Consider the following 16128-nt stretch of genomic DNA (forward strand, 5'->3'; position numbering starts at 1 on the left):
TGCTTCTTTCACAGGATCAGGTAAATCATCAACACGGCTCCAACTGTATTCAAAAATAATCCAAAGCTATCGTTTATTTCTGAAAAAATATATTAAAAATTTGTACAAAGCTGCATGTCTTCAGAAGCCAAACAATTCAGAAACTGGACAGTAGCTGAAAGGAAACGAGTGGTATGGTGCGATGAGTCACGATTTCGTCTCCTTTCAAGGGATGCAGGCATCGCGTGTATCGACGCCCTGATGATGCATTTTCTTTTAAGATAGGAGATGCTTGTGTATATAATTTCCAAGCTCATATAACACGGACAAGTTTTGCCCTAAGCAGCTTGGCGGGACGCAAACATGTTGGCTAGCAGGCATTGGGAATGGCTAGGTCGTTCCCTAAGCTGTCACACGGCAAGCTAAGTGATTGAAAAATGCTGCTTCAGGTGCATATGTTTGTTACAGTTATGGCGAGTTTTCTCAGCAAATAAGCACAGTTCTTCCCTATACGCATCAATTAACGCAATAATAGTTTCTTCCTTCCACTGTGCAGGCATCCGCGATAGTTGAAGGGCACTGTGAGATTAAAGTCCAACCAAAGGCCTTCCTAGCAGAGCTGTTGATATAATATCGATATATAGATTTTTCCATAAAATATCAATATACAGGGTGATTATATTTGTAATTAAAGTTAAACTTTCAAAACGCTGTAGAAATAACACCACTGGTCAGAATGACGTCAAATTGCAACGGGATATTATCGGAGAATGGGGAAAACGTATGGTAGAAGAAAAAAAAAATAGTGTGAAAACTGATCAATAGAAGGTGCTGTATGTGTCAGAATAAGTAAATGAAAACACCTGTCATGCGCACTATCCATTGAAGTTGGTATAAGAACGCCGGGTATACGGCTTTTCCTCCTTTCCTGTCTGCGACGTTCGCCATGGCTGTCTCAATGCAGTGTCGCGCTCTGTTTGTAAAGCTGTATTACGAGTACAATGATGACTGTGCACACGTCGCTCTGCAGAAGTCCCAAACACTGAAGGGTTTGAAAAAAGGCGTTGGTCCGGTGACTACCATGGGTCTGGAGAAAATGATTCGGAAATTCGAAAAGACAGGTTCTTTTGGGGTGCAACCTGGTAGAGGGTGGAAACGAATTGATTCGACGCCAGTGGAGGCAGTGGCCATAGCAATTCAGGTGGAGACGAGTGGTGGTGTGTAAACGTGTAGTGCACGGAGAATTGCCCGAACATTGGAGATAACATGAGCACGGTGCGTAAAATCTTACAAAATATCCTCCTTTGCTTCCTGTTGACCTGCCAGCAAGAGAGACCTTTGGTTTAGAATTTCTTGTTCGCATGGAAGTGGACAATGATTGGCCATGGAAGATTTTGTGGACAGACAAAGTCCATTTCCATCTGTCAGGATATGTCAATACAGAGCTCGAATATGGGCAACAGGAAAAAAAATGGCTCTGAGCACTATGGGACTTAACTTCTGAGGTCATTAGTCCCCTCGAAGTTAGAACTACTTAAACCTAACTAACCTAAGGACATCACACACATCCATGCCCGAGGTAGGATTCGAACCTGCGACCGTAGCGGTCGCGCGGTTCCACACTGTAGCGCCTAGAACCGCTCGGCCACACAAGCCGGCGGCAACAGAAAATCCACATGCAAAACAACCAGTACCACTTCATCCTGAAAAGGTCACTGTGTGGTGCGGGTTTATGGCATCATTTATCTTAAGGTCATATTTTTTCGAAGAGTCACATGATTCCAGTCCTGTTACCTGTACCGTCACTGGTAAGCGCTACGAGTCTTTTACGCAACCATGTCATTCCAGCTCTCCAACAGCGTGAATGTGTGGATCGGATGATTTTTATGCAAGATGGCGCACCTCCGCACATTGCAAATCCAGTTACGCAGCTGCTGAAGCGCCATTTCGGAAATGCTAGAATTATCAGCCGCCATTTGCTACAGCCTGGCCGTCCCGACCACCTGATCTGAATCCGTGTAACTTCTGGCTGTGGGGCTGTCTGAAAGGTGTTGTGTTCAGTGTTCCGATTGTAAACTTAGCAGCACTGAAGGCACGCATTGCACATTCTGAACATGTCCCCGGAAACACTTCGATCAGTTGTGGAACATGCTGTTTTTCAATTTCAACTTGTTGCAGAAGACGGTGGACAGCATATCGAACATGTTTTGCGTCAGTCACACGGAAATTAATAATCCGATTTCATTTTGATAGATGCTTTTTATGCGGTTTTTGGCCTCAGGGCAATTAAAAACCGTTTTGATTGATGCTTTTTATGCGGATTTTGGCCACAGGGCAATTAAAAACCGATTTTTCCCATCCGATGTGATATGACCTTGCCGTGGTGGATAGGCTTACGTAACTAACAGTATCACACCTGTACACCCATATACACTGACAAGGGAACCTCCCCATCGCACCCCCCTCAGATTTAGTTATAAGTTGGCCCAGTGGATAGGCCTTTAAAAACTGTACACAGATCAATCGAGAAAACAGGAAGAAGTTGTGTGGAACTATAAAAAAATAAGCAAAATATACAAACTGAGTAGTCCACGCGCAAGATATGCAACATCAAGGACAATGTGCCCTCACGAGCGCCGTGGTCCCGTGGTTAGCGCGACGAACTGGGGAATGAGAGGTCCTGGGTTCAAGTCTTACTTCGAGTGAAATATTTACTTTTTTTATTTTCGTAAAGTTATGATCTGTCCGTTCGTTCATTGACGTCTCTGTTCACTGTAATAAGTTTAGTGTCTGTGTTTTGCGACCGCACCGCAAAACCGTGCGACTAGTGGACGAAAGGACGTGCCTCTCCAATGGGAACCGAAAACATCTGATCGCAAGGTCATAGGTCATCAGATTCCTCCACAGGAAAACACGTCTGATATATTCTATACGACACTGGTGATGGCATGTGCGTCACGTGACGGGAATATGTTGTTGACCCACCTATCTTGTACACTTGGCGAATGGGTAAAACAATTCTTATACCTTGCCCGATTTAGATTTTCTTGTGGATGTAATAATCACTCACAAAAAAGTGATGAAAACATAAGAGTTTGTCACATAAACTGCAACAAATGAATGCAACAGTTTCACAGTCGCACAGTTTTCCCTGTGCTCTGTCAAAACATATGTTTTTCATACAACGTCCCCATACTACGGCGCAGTTACCTCGCATCGGACGAACAGATAATAATTGTCTGAAAATAAAAAATTAAACTTTTCACTCGAGGGGAGACTTGAACCAAGGACCTCTTGTCCTGCAGCTCCTCACGCTAACCACGGGACCACCACGCTCTGGGCTTCGGATTCCCCTAGATGTTGCATAAATTGTGCATGCACTACTCAGTTTGTATATTTTGCTTATTTTTTTCATAGTTCCACGCAACTTCTTCCTGTTTTCTCGATTGATCTGTGTTCAGTTTTTCAAGGCCTATCCACTGTGCCAACTTATAACTAAATCTGAGGGGGGTGCGATGGGGAGGTTCCCTTGTGAGTAGTACAGTTTGTTTAACGTCAAAGGTACAACTTACGCATTGTTGTATGATTCATTGGTCATTTGTGATCGACTACAATTCAATTACGATGCTTACAAAGCCATCTGTTGTTACGTTTTGTAACTATTTATTTTTCTCCTGCCATACGTTTTCTCCCTTCTCCGATATTATTCCGTTGCAATTTGACATCATTCTGACAAGTGGTCAGAAAGTTTAAATATAATAACCCTGTATAACGGCGCTAATATTTCTACCGATATATCGATATCGAAACGGCAATATACAGTGCCGATATTTTTATTTTACATTACATATTTTTCACAATTTTAGGAAAATAAATGAAGCTGTCCTTTTGAAATTGTAGTAGGACATACTTTTTCTTTCATTGCAGAAGGGAGTCTTACTACCTTTTAAGCGTTCGTCACGTCCAATCTTTCTCACTGACTGTGAAGCAAGTATAGGCGGCACAGAAGAACTCCGGTTGCACTGGGGGGAGGGGGGGAAGGAATAACAATACTTCCGATGTGAAGAGACGGCACACCAGTTGTGTTACAAAATCTTTTTAACGCAACCAGTCGGCTACTTCTTCACATCGACATTTCTTCAAAAGCAGTTGTTGAAAATGATGGACAAAAATCTAAATTCGTCGTTGCGGTGGGCGGAGACGTGTGAGGGGAAATGCTGACGTAATCGGCGCTCGGCGCTACCAAACACAAACTGCAGTGTTTACTTCACCACGTAGTTCTGATACTACAACTGCTAGGTCGCTGGCTTTTAAAGAAATGAAAAAACAGTGAAGTCGACATGAAGTGTTCCTGACTAATCCGGTATGTGACGAGACCGAACGATGGACCCATCAGACACGTTTTATTGTGCCACTTACATGCAGTGTGCATTGTTAGCAAAGTGGTTATCGGCAAGCGTCAACGTGCATCGGTTTCCTTCCAGTTCTTGCTCTAAGGTTGATTGGCAAGCTGCTACCTTGTTGATTTACAGAAAATCTAATAGTTCAAATGGTTCAAATGGCTCTGAGCATTATGGGACTTAACTTCTGAGGTCACATGTCCCCTAGAACTTAGAACTACTTAAACCTAACTAACCTAAGGACATCACACGCATCCATGCCCGAGGCAGGATTCGAACCTTCCCCCGTAGCGGTCGCGCGGCTCCAGACTGTAGCGCCTAGAACCGCTCGGCCACTCCGGCCGGCTATCTAATAGTAAATCAATACTTAAATATACAGCTCTAAAACTGACAGTATATTCACAATGTACAGCCGATATTTTTATAGGCAGCTACGTCGATAATTTTTCCGCCCGTTTATCGATACATTTTCTTGATATAGCCCTATATATACTTTAAGAATATGTGTTATACTTTTTTCTTGCTTAATTTTGTACACCAAATACTGTTTGAATGAAGGCCTCCCAAAAGCAAATTGTGTACACAAAATTAATAAATAAATATATGTGTTTTCAGCATAAAATGAAAAACATGAGACTTTTTATGGTCCTTTTAACATTGGGTTGCCCCTTTGACAAAATCCTGGCTACATCCTTGATTAGAGAGCTCCTACCATTTCCTGAATCACACAGGCTACATCAGAAAGAGGTAACAGAGTCAGCAATAACTAACCTAACATCAAGAAAGCTGCAGAGCATAGGCATAATTCACAATATACTAAGGAAAATGCCAAAAAGCTATACATTGGTCAGGAAGTACTTGTGAAATCCCATCCTTTACCACACAAAAATAAGCGTCTAAGTCATACGTTGTTTTTGGTATACAATGAGCATTACAGAATTCGCCAAATAGCACATGACAATGCAGTAGAAATGGAAACAATAAACAATATGTACTATAAAAGTAAAGGACTGCATCATGTAATATATATCAACCCATTTGTGGAATAGTGTTTTTGTATTTTTGTATTTTGGTCTTGAAAACTATCTTGAATCTTTCTTGGTATGGCACATATTTCTGACATATTATGTTCTTTATATTGTTTTGTGATAATTTTGTTTTTACTTTGCTGTATAGGTGATACGAGAGCATTATCCTGTGGAAATATGTACTTTTTTTCTTTTGTAACTAATTACGCACCTTTTTCATCGGGTCACATGAGAAATATGATAAAATTCATATATGTTAAAACGAATTTGGTAATTATGTACATATTCCAGAGATATGAGACACGCACTGTTGAATGAATAGTTTTATTTACTGCTATATGATGACAATATGGCTGGCTCTGAGCACTATGGGAATCAACTGCTGAGGTCATTAGTCCCCTAGAACTTAGAACTAGTTAAACCTAACTAACCTAAGGACATCACAAACATCCATGCCCGAGGCAGGATTCGAACCTGCGACCGTAGCGGTCTTGCGGTTCCAGACTGCAGCGCCTTTAACCGCACGGCCACTTCGGCCGGCTATATGATGACAATAGGGAGGGACGGAAAACAGGAATGAGAAGACTACTGATTGAAATACAGATGTATTTTTATGGTAAAATGAGTATTTTAATGACCAATATGTTACCAACCCATAATGCCCTTTCCCCTTTTTTACATTTTTAGCGCTTATTAACTAATTTTCTTGCCATGGATTAGTGTAATTTTGTGAAATGTATATACTTTTCTTGCGTAATATGACTATTGCCTAACATGGCTATTGTCATAAGTGAACTATTGCAATGCATGATTATTGGTGCACCAACATACCTGTTGACACTGGCTTTTTATTGGGATTTTGTGATGACGCTGGTATCTTGCATTTTTGTGGTGATACACTTTGCTTTCGTTGCTACATTGTTTTTATGATGAAACTCTTTGTGTGTGGTTTGTCTTAGCTTAAGAATGTGTACTTCATTTTGTTTACTGGTTTACAATAATGATTTTTGCTGCATGTATGTAGTATAAGATACTTCGCTATATTGCCTTTCTGATGAAATATTTATCATATTCATTTGGATATAACAATGAATTCGGATGTATTGCTGTTCTATGAAATATTTTTGTGAATATGTGTATATTGTGGCGCCTATAGTTTTACGAGAGTTCTCTTAGAATAAGCATTTACCGTTAGAGGCCATAAATAAGGTAAATGTATTGACTAATAAGAGAATGATGAAAAATTAGGTACAGGAAAACAGTAATTAAGAATATAGCAGGTGTACCTAGAAATGAGAAAGAAATGGAAGTAGTAAAATGTGTGAACAGGCAGGTAGAATAAAATTGCATATATTCTTTGGGTGAAGAAAGATTTTGATAGCAATATGGAAATTTAAATGCGTATATCCAGGTTGAATAATGGTTATATTATGTGATTATGATGACGAGGTAACGAAATATTTGAAGGACACGCGCCAGTGTTGTCCAAGATGGATAGGTTGAGGAGAATTTGTCCGTTTGCCTCCAAAACACCTTAGTTGTGTCCTCTGGATTTTACTGTCTGTGGTCATCTCTAAAGTGTACAGCACTCCCATTGATACGTTTGAAGAACTGGAGCAGCGAATGCTACAAGTCTGACAGGATTTATGAGACGATCCAAGGATGTTTGACAGAATTCGTTGCTCACTGCTAGACAAGTGAAGAATTGTCCCAAATGTATGACATGCGGACCACCTACTTTGACAAGTAAGAATGTACAATACTTTGTAAAGCATAACGTCCTGAAGCAGTGCTGTATGTATCTGAAAGGTAGGCCAGGAAGCATAACAGTCAACGGCGCCTGCTTCCGAGCAGACATGTGAGCCGTCAAGTAAACTTCTGCCATGTTACAAGGCTTCAAGTCGTACACAACTGTTCGTGGTCACGTTGGACATTTCGCATTGGTAGAACTAAAAATTGGGCATTTTTTTCATGATGTGGTCTTGGGTATGTCCAAACACGGTAACTCGTTTCTGCTATTCTGTGACGTGTCCATTTCGATCACCTTACTGCGCCGATCAACCGATGCCATAAAATAGGCTGGCAAATACTAGGCCTAATCATTTCACTGCGATGGCTTGACATGTTGAAGGGTTACATGGCTGCCTGGTAACAGTTCTATACAATCGTTTACAACTTCTCCGAACCAACCATTGTTACTTTATGTGGATGACTAATTTTTGTACAACGAGCAAATATCGTGGGATGACAGATAGAGTCAAATATCGTGGGATGACAGATAGAGTCACTTCTGCTGTCATAAGCTGGACGTACCTCCTTGAGAAACTCGACGGTGCTGTAGTTGGTGAACAAGTCTCCTTTGTTGTAGACGTGAGCGTCGCACACCAGGGATACGTCCGAGTACATTCTCTGCCTACAAAAAAGAGATAAACAGTACGACAGTTAACATATTATGTGTTAATGATTCAGTAATTGATTGTACAAAATGTTATGAGCTACACACGATATGGATAACTTTATGTTATGTTCTCAGTCACTTTATCTCCTAATGATATCGTATTTATTGTAAGTAGGTAGAACTTTCTAAGAACAAGAGTTTTTATATCTATTGTAGATCTGAAATGATTGTTATACAATCGAAACCGGTCTTCGCATTCTATAAATTTGCGATATAGACAAAAAAATTTATATATTACGTTTCCATGACTCGTAACATGTACTCCAAGTCTTCTTAATCACATGATGTCACATCGGTTCCTGTTATACGTCTACATTACGAAATTAAAAAAGCGATTAACAGTGGCAATAATTAAATAGTAACACTTTTTACTTACGACTTAGCACAACCTACTATTGGTTCTGAGAAAATCATCTCTGTAAAAATGTAAATGTCGTATGGCATTGTTGGATGGGGTATCCACGGGATGAGCTTAACCGCCTGTTGGAAAGTGTGTTCTTCAAATGTTCAAATGCGTGTGAATTCCTAAGGGACCAAACTGCTGAGGTTATCGGTCCCTAGACTTACACATTACTTAAACTAACTGATGCTAAGAACAACATACAAACCCATGCCCGAGGGAGGACTCGAATTTCCGGCGGGAGGGGCCGCGCGATCCGTGACATTGCGCCTCAAGCCGCCCGGCCACTCCGCGCGGCTGTGTTCTTCCTCCGCGCGCATTTACCCCTGCTTAGAGGTATGTGAGAGTTGTGTCGTATGTACTTAGGAAGTGCAGATGAGTGTAAGGGACGAGCGTATTGTGTAGTGTTATGTTTTTGTTGTAGGATGACGATGAGAGAAGGAATAAGGTGAAACCCGGTCCCGGCACATAGCCTATTTCTCTGGATTAAGGAAGCCGCCGAGGTTAACGTCCCCATCCGATTGGCGGATCACCATCAACAGTGTCGCATGTCCTCACTCCATGAGACACTGCGGAGAAGTATGGAGTTTTACGCAGGAGACGTGTGCAAAGGTATGGATCTAGAATAGGGTGACCAAATTATTTTCGGTGAAAACCGGGACACACTCACCCGGGTGCCAATGGACACATCATTCCACATGTACCCAGGTTTCTTAATTTTAAATATTAATGTTTTGTTGATACATTTTGTTAACTCGATAATTATAACTAATAAGAGGATACAAAAGATTGATATAATCTAGATTATCTGCATAATTAATGACATTTAATAAACGTATACAGTAATAAAGAAATGTATTACGATTTTACAAAATTTTACAGCCATTCAACTTTTAATCAATTAATATTAACATGAGCTTTAATATTACTGAGCGCTTGTAGATGGAATTGACTCTCCTTGGAGAAAAGGGCATTTTTCACTGCCTTCTTGATCATGTCTTTGTTCTTTGAGACATAGTGATAAAACTCGGCACAATCCATTTTTTGTTGTACAGGATCTGCAGGATTTCTTCAAGAGATTCCACCTCCATTCTGTTTCTTTCATCAGTCCACTGGATATTCATGAACGAAAATATTCTTTCCACATTGGCATTATGGGCTGGGATTGCAAATAAATACCTTGCAATTATTAACAACTCAGAGTAATGCTGAAGACAGTCACAGCTTTAAAAAAAACTCACCCACTTCTCATGACATTCCAATGGTGTTTTTTGTTTCATCATTCCACTTGTGAAGACTTTCTTCAACGAAATTTGTCAGTATGCCGAACTGATCAAAGAGAATGGAATCATCGATTTCAATCTCTTTACTCTTCAAATAAGAAACTGCCTCTTCAACACTTTCCCATTTTGGCACTCTCTTCAGTAACATCCAATCAGACACCGGCGATGAGGCTAAATATGAGGCGCTCCACTTGCTGAGATATTCTACACAAGTGTCATAAAACTTGTTAACTTCTTCTCTAAAACTCCTTTCCGCTGCTTCTGATACTTCTGCTCTTTTAAGGACAGATTTAACATTAAAAGAAATGAACTGCTGTTCTCTCCTCTTAGTAACAGTTTCCAGAGTATTTTTCAAAACATCATTTACCTCTATTGCACTTTTCGTGCTTCCCTCACTTTCCTTTATCCCATGCTGCAAAGTGCTAAGCTGACTGTGACTTAAAGGGTTACTGAAAAACTGAACCATTATTTTGGGGGCTTTGTCTTCATTTAGGAATCTTATAACGGTTCCAACGGGCGGATTACTCTTTCAACTGCTGGAAACAGTGATAACCAGTGAGTTTTCAAGTGACACATTACATTCATATATTCAGTTCCCACATAATCACAGAACTCCTAATGCTTCTCTGTTCTAACAGTATATATGTAAAAGTGTGAGTATACCTTCGTGACGATACTTTCAACATCACAGCTTAAACTGTCAGCAGGTGTCTGCACGCTATTGTGTAAAACATGTGCAGGGCACCCTATGCCTTCAATGTTTTCGGGCAATGTTGCCTTCAATTTGGTAAATACGTTGCATTTGCCTTGTCTTTTTAAACCACCAAAGTTTGTGTTGGTGTTGTCTCCACAAAATGCCACACATTTATTTTTCTCAAGATCAAACATTTCGATAGTATTCACATAAAATCTTGAAATTTCGTCAGATGTTTTATTAGGTAGGGAACTGACGTTCAAAAGTTTGGTCTGAATTCCCTGATTAATATCGAAAAACTGAACAACAAAGGGAAATATTTTAGTGGCCTTATGATTGCTGGCATCAGTGGATATCCCGTAGAAAGAAGACTTTTTGATGTATTCAAGGCTTTCCTTTACACTCTGGGGAGCAATAACTCCTTTCACTAAGGCTGACACTTTAGTTCTTGCTGAACCAAACTTTTCTGCAATGTAAGAATCATCAAACATAATGCTGTTAAGCTTATTAGTACAATCACTAGATCTATAAGTTTGGTGATGTTTTACCGTGTGTTAGGCTAGTGTAAGCTCGGCTGCTCGAACTTTCGTCTCTTCACTTGACTGATGTTTCACAAAATAATTTTGTAGAGTTTTGCTGCAGCTCGGTGCACTGTATCTGTTAATGTGTTTGGCCGGCCGCTGGTGGCCGAGCGGTTCTGGCGCTACAGTCTGGAACCGCGCGACCGCTACGGTCGCAGGTTCGAATCCTGCCTCGGGCATGGATGTGTGTGTTGTCATTAGGTTAGTTAGGTTTAAGTAGTTCTAAGTTCTAAGGGACTTATGAGCTCAGCAGTTGAGTCCCATAGTGCTCAGAGTCATTTGAACCATTTTGTTAATGTGTTTCTTTGACCTGATGTGATCTACTATGTCGGAACGTCCACCATGACTTACACTAATAAAACAGTTGCATACGGAACACTCGGCTCCGTAATCAAAACGACATTTCTTAATGAAATTCCATTCCTTGGAATAACAGTCACTGAACTTGCAGGCACGTTTCGGCATTGCGTTTCACAGTGCTTCAGCAATAATACCACTAATATGAGAAAAAACTATTGCAGTTTGTCTGACAAAACATCAACTACTACACTGTTCTGACAATGAGTGTGTGAGTAAGTGGCGCGACAATCGGACGATTTCATAGCTCTGTTACAATAATACAACTTACTACTTGTTGGCCAAAGTACCGCTCAAAGTAAATTATTGCCTGAGTGTATCAATACTGATACTGTGATTACTAGTATGGGACAATGGAGGTTTTAGACAAATAAGCTAAAATATATTAATTTCTTGTGTTGTATTTCCTTTAATATAGCGAAATCCCAAAAATTTGAGAAAGTTTCACGAAATGTATTTAAAAACTGAATTCCGGGACTTTTGAGCGTCCCGGAACACAGGGATGAAAACCGGGACAATCCTGGTTTTCCGGGACGTTTGGTCGCCCTAATCTAGAACTACCTGCTCTCGTGTTGCCGGCCTGATACTGGCAGTGAAATTTTCTTCCACCACCAGGATTCGAACCAGCTTATCTTCAAACAGAGCGCCACCGCACAGGCGTGCGTTAGCTACCTTGGCTACGGAGGCTGGTTTCAGCTCTGTGATATTCTCTCAAAATATTTTCAAATTAACTTCCTTTTTTTAGTGCCTCTGTTGTGATCAAGATCACTTTGCAGATCAGTTCATACGGTACAATGAAGTATGAAGCCTACTCTTAGCTATTCGTCTACGAGGGCCGTTCAGAAAGTAACCTCCGGTTGATTTAAAAAAATACACCAAGTTAAATAAAAATATTTTAATATATACATCTTACAACTACATCTTTGCACTATTTTTCTACATAGTCTCCATAACGATTGAGGCACTTATCGTATCTCTTCACAAGCTTTGAAATTCCTTCTGCATAAAAATCACCCGCTTGTGCCTGGAGCCAGCCTGTGACCGCATCTTTGAGCTCTTCGTCGTCATCGAACCGCTGTGACCCGAGCCATTTCTTCAAATGCATGAAGAGGTGATAATCACTTGGCGCCAGGTCTGGGCTGTAAGGTGGATGGTTGATAACGTCCCACTTGAAGGACTCAAGAAGGGCCGTTGTTCTGCGAGCAGAGTGAGGACGGGCGTTATCGTGCAAAAAAACGATACCGGAAGTCAGCATGCCACGGCGTTTGTTCTGTATAGCCCGTCGTAACTTTTTTATTGTTTCACAGTACACGTCTTGATTAATGGTCGTACCACGTTCCATGAATTCAACCAACAACACCCCTTTGGCATCCCAAAACACCGTTGCCATCAGTTTTCTGGCAGAAAAATCTTGCGAGGTTTTTCTTGGTTTGGTAGGCGTATTTGAATGTGCCCACATCTCTGATTGTTCTTTTGTCTCAGGGTTCACGTACTTAATCACTTAATCCAGGTTTCGTCACCGGTCACGATTCTGTTTAACAATGGTTCTCCTTCGTCCTCATAACGTGACAGAAAGTCTAATGCAGAGGCCATTCTTTGAGTTTTGTGGTGGTCGGTAAGAATTTTGGGCACCCATCGTGCACAAAACTTACGGTAACCCAATCTTGCTGTCACTATCTCGTACAAGAGAGTCTTAGAAATCTGTGGAAAACCAGTAGACAACTCCAACATTGAGAAACGTCGATTTTCACGAACTTTTGCATCAACTGTCTGAACGAGTTCGTCAGTCACCAATGATGGTCTACCACTCCTCTCTTCATCATGAACGTTTTCTCGTCCACTTTTAAATAAACGTACCCATTCACGGACAACTCCTTCACTCATAACTCTTGGTCCGTACACGGCACAAAGCTCACGATGAATAGCTGCTGCAGAATATCCTTTGGCTGTAAAAAACCTTATGACAGCACGCACTTCACATTTGGCGGAATTTTCTATTGCAGCACACATTTCAAACTGCCACAAAAACTAAACTAGCGCAGGTACGACGTTCACTCGACCACGGCTTGATGCCGACTGACCTGTTGAGTGCGTGAACGCACAGATGGCGTCGCTACTCCCCCCACAACCCGCACTGTGACCAATCGGAGGTTACTTTCTGAACCGCCCTCGTACATTGTGCTCTAGAGTGATAGGAGAAATCCCAGTAAGTTTTCGTCTGATTTCATGTACAACGTAGAAACAAACAGATTATTAGTGTCTTCAAAGAGACAGCAAGTACTCGTACATCTGGTTTAAGAATCTGTAGAGACACAACTAAATTCTTCATGGACGTGGACAGCGCACGGAAATATTAAGAAAAAAATATTATGCATATAGAAAAGAGCAAAAGGTATCTTGGAGGGACAGTTCAAGAAAAGAATTAGAAACATCAGCTACAGATTATAGGATCCATAAAATGGGAAGAGCATACGGAATAACTAAGAATGTTTACAATAAATAGACACATCTCTGAAAACGTAAAAATAAGAAGTTATAATATATACCGAATACAGAATGCATCTATGCAGACGGTTGGTTAACATTAAAACATCTAAAACGGATATTAGTAATATTGGGAACAAGAATTATAGTCCCACGAAGAACTAGTTTGAAAAGACGTAGAAATATGCAACACGGAAGAAAAAGGAGTGGTATAAATGAATGAAAGTGCAGAAGTACGATTCCAAGACAGAAATAAAAGAGGAGTGAAGTGATTTTCTTTTCCAAAAGAATAGACAGTAAAATGATGTGAAACTATTGGAGGAAGAGGAAACAAAAATGAGACAGAAGTGAATTCAATAACAGTGTCCAGATGGCGATAAAGAAAAGAAAGAAAAGTAATTAAATTTTCCTTAAGATGTATTTTAGCTTTTAACTCGTTCATACTAAAGTAATCATTTCTCTAGAAATGCCTCCAGTAGACACGCTTTTTTCTTACAGTGAGCGTATTGTATTGTGCATTATAATGGATCGCATAAAGCGGAACATGTGGAACTGTTGTCTCGTTATTCTGGCACACTCCTTCCCTTGGCTGTGAGTGACATAGGTTGCATCTTTCTCCGCATTTTCATCTTTGACAGGCTTCTCTATGCCAGATAAAATGTGTGTTAGTCTTCTTCTTTTCCTGGTCGTATCCTAAGTCTTGGCGGCGTCAGTATGTAATTCTGGATTTAGCGAAGTTGGTGGTAGAGGATGGCCACATGCCTTTCCGGTGTCGTCACCTCGTTACCCACCGTGACAAAACACGTGTACCCCATCTGTCTTCGTATAGTGTTATCCATGCGAAAGTGTGACAAAGCTTCAGAAATGTTTGAGAATTGTGTAACTGACAAGGGAAACTCCCCATCGCACCTCCCTCAGATTAAGAGGGAAGCCGACCGCTGTGGCCGAGCGGTTCTAGGTGCTTCAATCCGGAACCACGCGGCTGCTAGGTCGCAGGTTCGAATCCTGCCTCGGGCATGGATGTGTGTGACGTCCTTAGGTTAGTTAGGTTTAAGTAGTTATAAGTCTAAGGGGCATGGAGAGCTGCATCAAACCAGTCTCAGGACTGAAGACCACAACAACACAACAAGTCAATGGGACTGATGACCTCAGATGTTAAGTCCCATAGTGCTTAGAGCCATTTGAACCATTTTTTTAGTGGAAAGATGGCCCAGTGGATCGTCCGTCAAAAACTGAACACTGACCAAGCATGAAAACAAGAAGAAGGTGTGCTGAACTGTGAAAAACAGTGGGCGGTCCGAGGATGAGAAGTGCAATATAGAGCAGACTGAACCAGCAGGGGCGTTGTGGTTAAGTGGCAGTCGGCCTTTGGCTATGGCGAGGTGCACACGCCTTGTTTGCGCCTCGCCTGTTGTGCTGCTTGCGAACGAGAGCGCGTTTGTTTACTTCCGCGTAGCGGCTTGTTTCAGGGTCCTACTGCATTGACCATCACGGCGTTTTCTTACCGCTACGCCACAATTAAATTAAATTTTTCATTAGATCACGAACGACCGAAGGCGTATGAAGCTGTACGTTTTATACGGGATGAAATGTGTCTCCCGTCACAACACATTCTCGGAATACATTTTTCAATCCTTACTACTACTGCGTACATGGTTCAAAAATGGTTCAAATGGCTCTGAGCACTATGGGACTTAACATCTGTGGTCATCAGTCCCCTAGAACTTAGAACTACTTAAAGCTAACTAACCTAACGACATCACACACATCCATGCTCGAGGCAGGATTCGAACCTGCGACCGTAGCAGTCGCGCGGTTCCGGACTGCGCGCCTAGAACCGCTAGACCACCGCGGCCGGCTACTGCGTACATAAAGCTCGCGAATGACGAGCTGTGCGCTGACGTTGTGCGGCGCTACAGTAATGATCTCAAGTTTCGATACTCTGACGGACATATAGCTACTATGAATAAAAATCTCTCGGTGTACATGCCGCTTCAATTCAGGATAAAACTCCAAGCTTTCAACCACTACCTCCATGGTCGTCGTCAGGGCTAAAACCGACTGTCGTAAACTAGCAAGGCTCCCACTTTTATATGCAAAGGACGGCTTCTGATTGGCTCGAATACGTCATAGCAACAACGATATGGCGCGTAGTGAAGTGGTGCCCTCTACTTCCATAAATGTAGTTTCTATCCCGCGTTGCTTGCAGCGCCATCACTTGAATCAGGAGGTAAAGTGCGGGAAGTTTTCCTCTGCGATTTTTCTTTATCAGAAGCCGTCCTTTGCATATAAAAGTGGGAGCCTCGCCAGTTTACGACAGTCGGTTTTAGCCCTGACGACGACCATGGAGGTAGTGGTTGAAAGCTTGGAATTTTATGCTGAATGGATGCGGCATGTACACCGAGAGATTTTTATTCGAGAAATAGGTCGCGAAAGACTTCGTAGCCATATAGCTACTGTAGTG

The 16128-nt window shown here is 41.5% G+C and overlaps 1 protein-coding gene across 1 annotated transcript in view; it reads right to left on the minus strand.

The window, feature by feature from the left end:
- The window catches only part of LOC126234670 (pickpocket protein 28-like), a 109105-nt gene that overhangs the window by 51122 nt on the left and 41855 nt on the right, over positions 1 to 16128 (minus strand). Inside the window, exon 4 of the mRNA XM_049943410.1 lies at positions 7721 to 7820. Coding sequence (XP_049799367.1) covers positions 7721 to 7820 — 100 coding nt within the window. The remainder of the gene's footprint in view (positions 1 to 7720; positions 7821 to 16128) is intronic.

This window comes from Schistocerca nitens, chromosome 2 (genome assembly GCF_023898315.1).
Source record: "Schistocerca nitens isolate TAMUIC-IGC-003100 chromosome 2, iqSchNite1.1, whole genome shotgun sequence".
NCBI lineage: Eukaryota > Metazoa > Arthropoda > Insecta > Orthoptera > Acrididae > Schistocerca > Schistocerca nitens.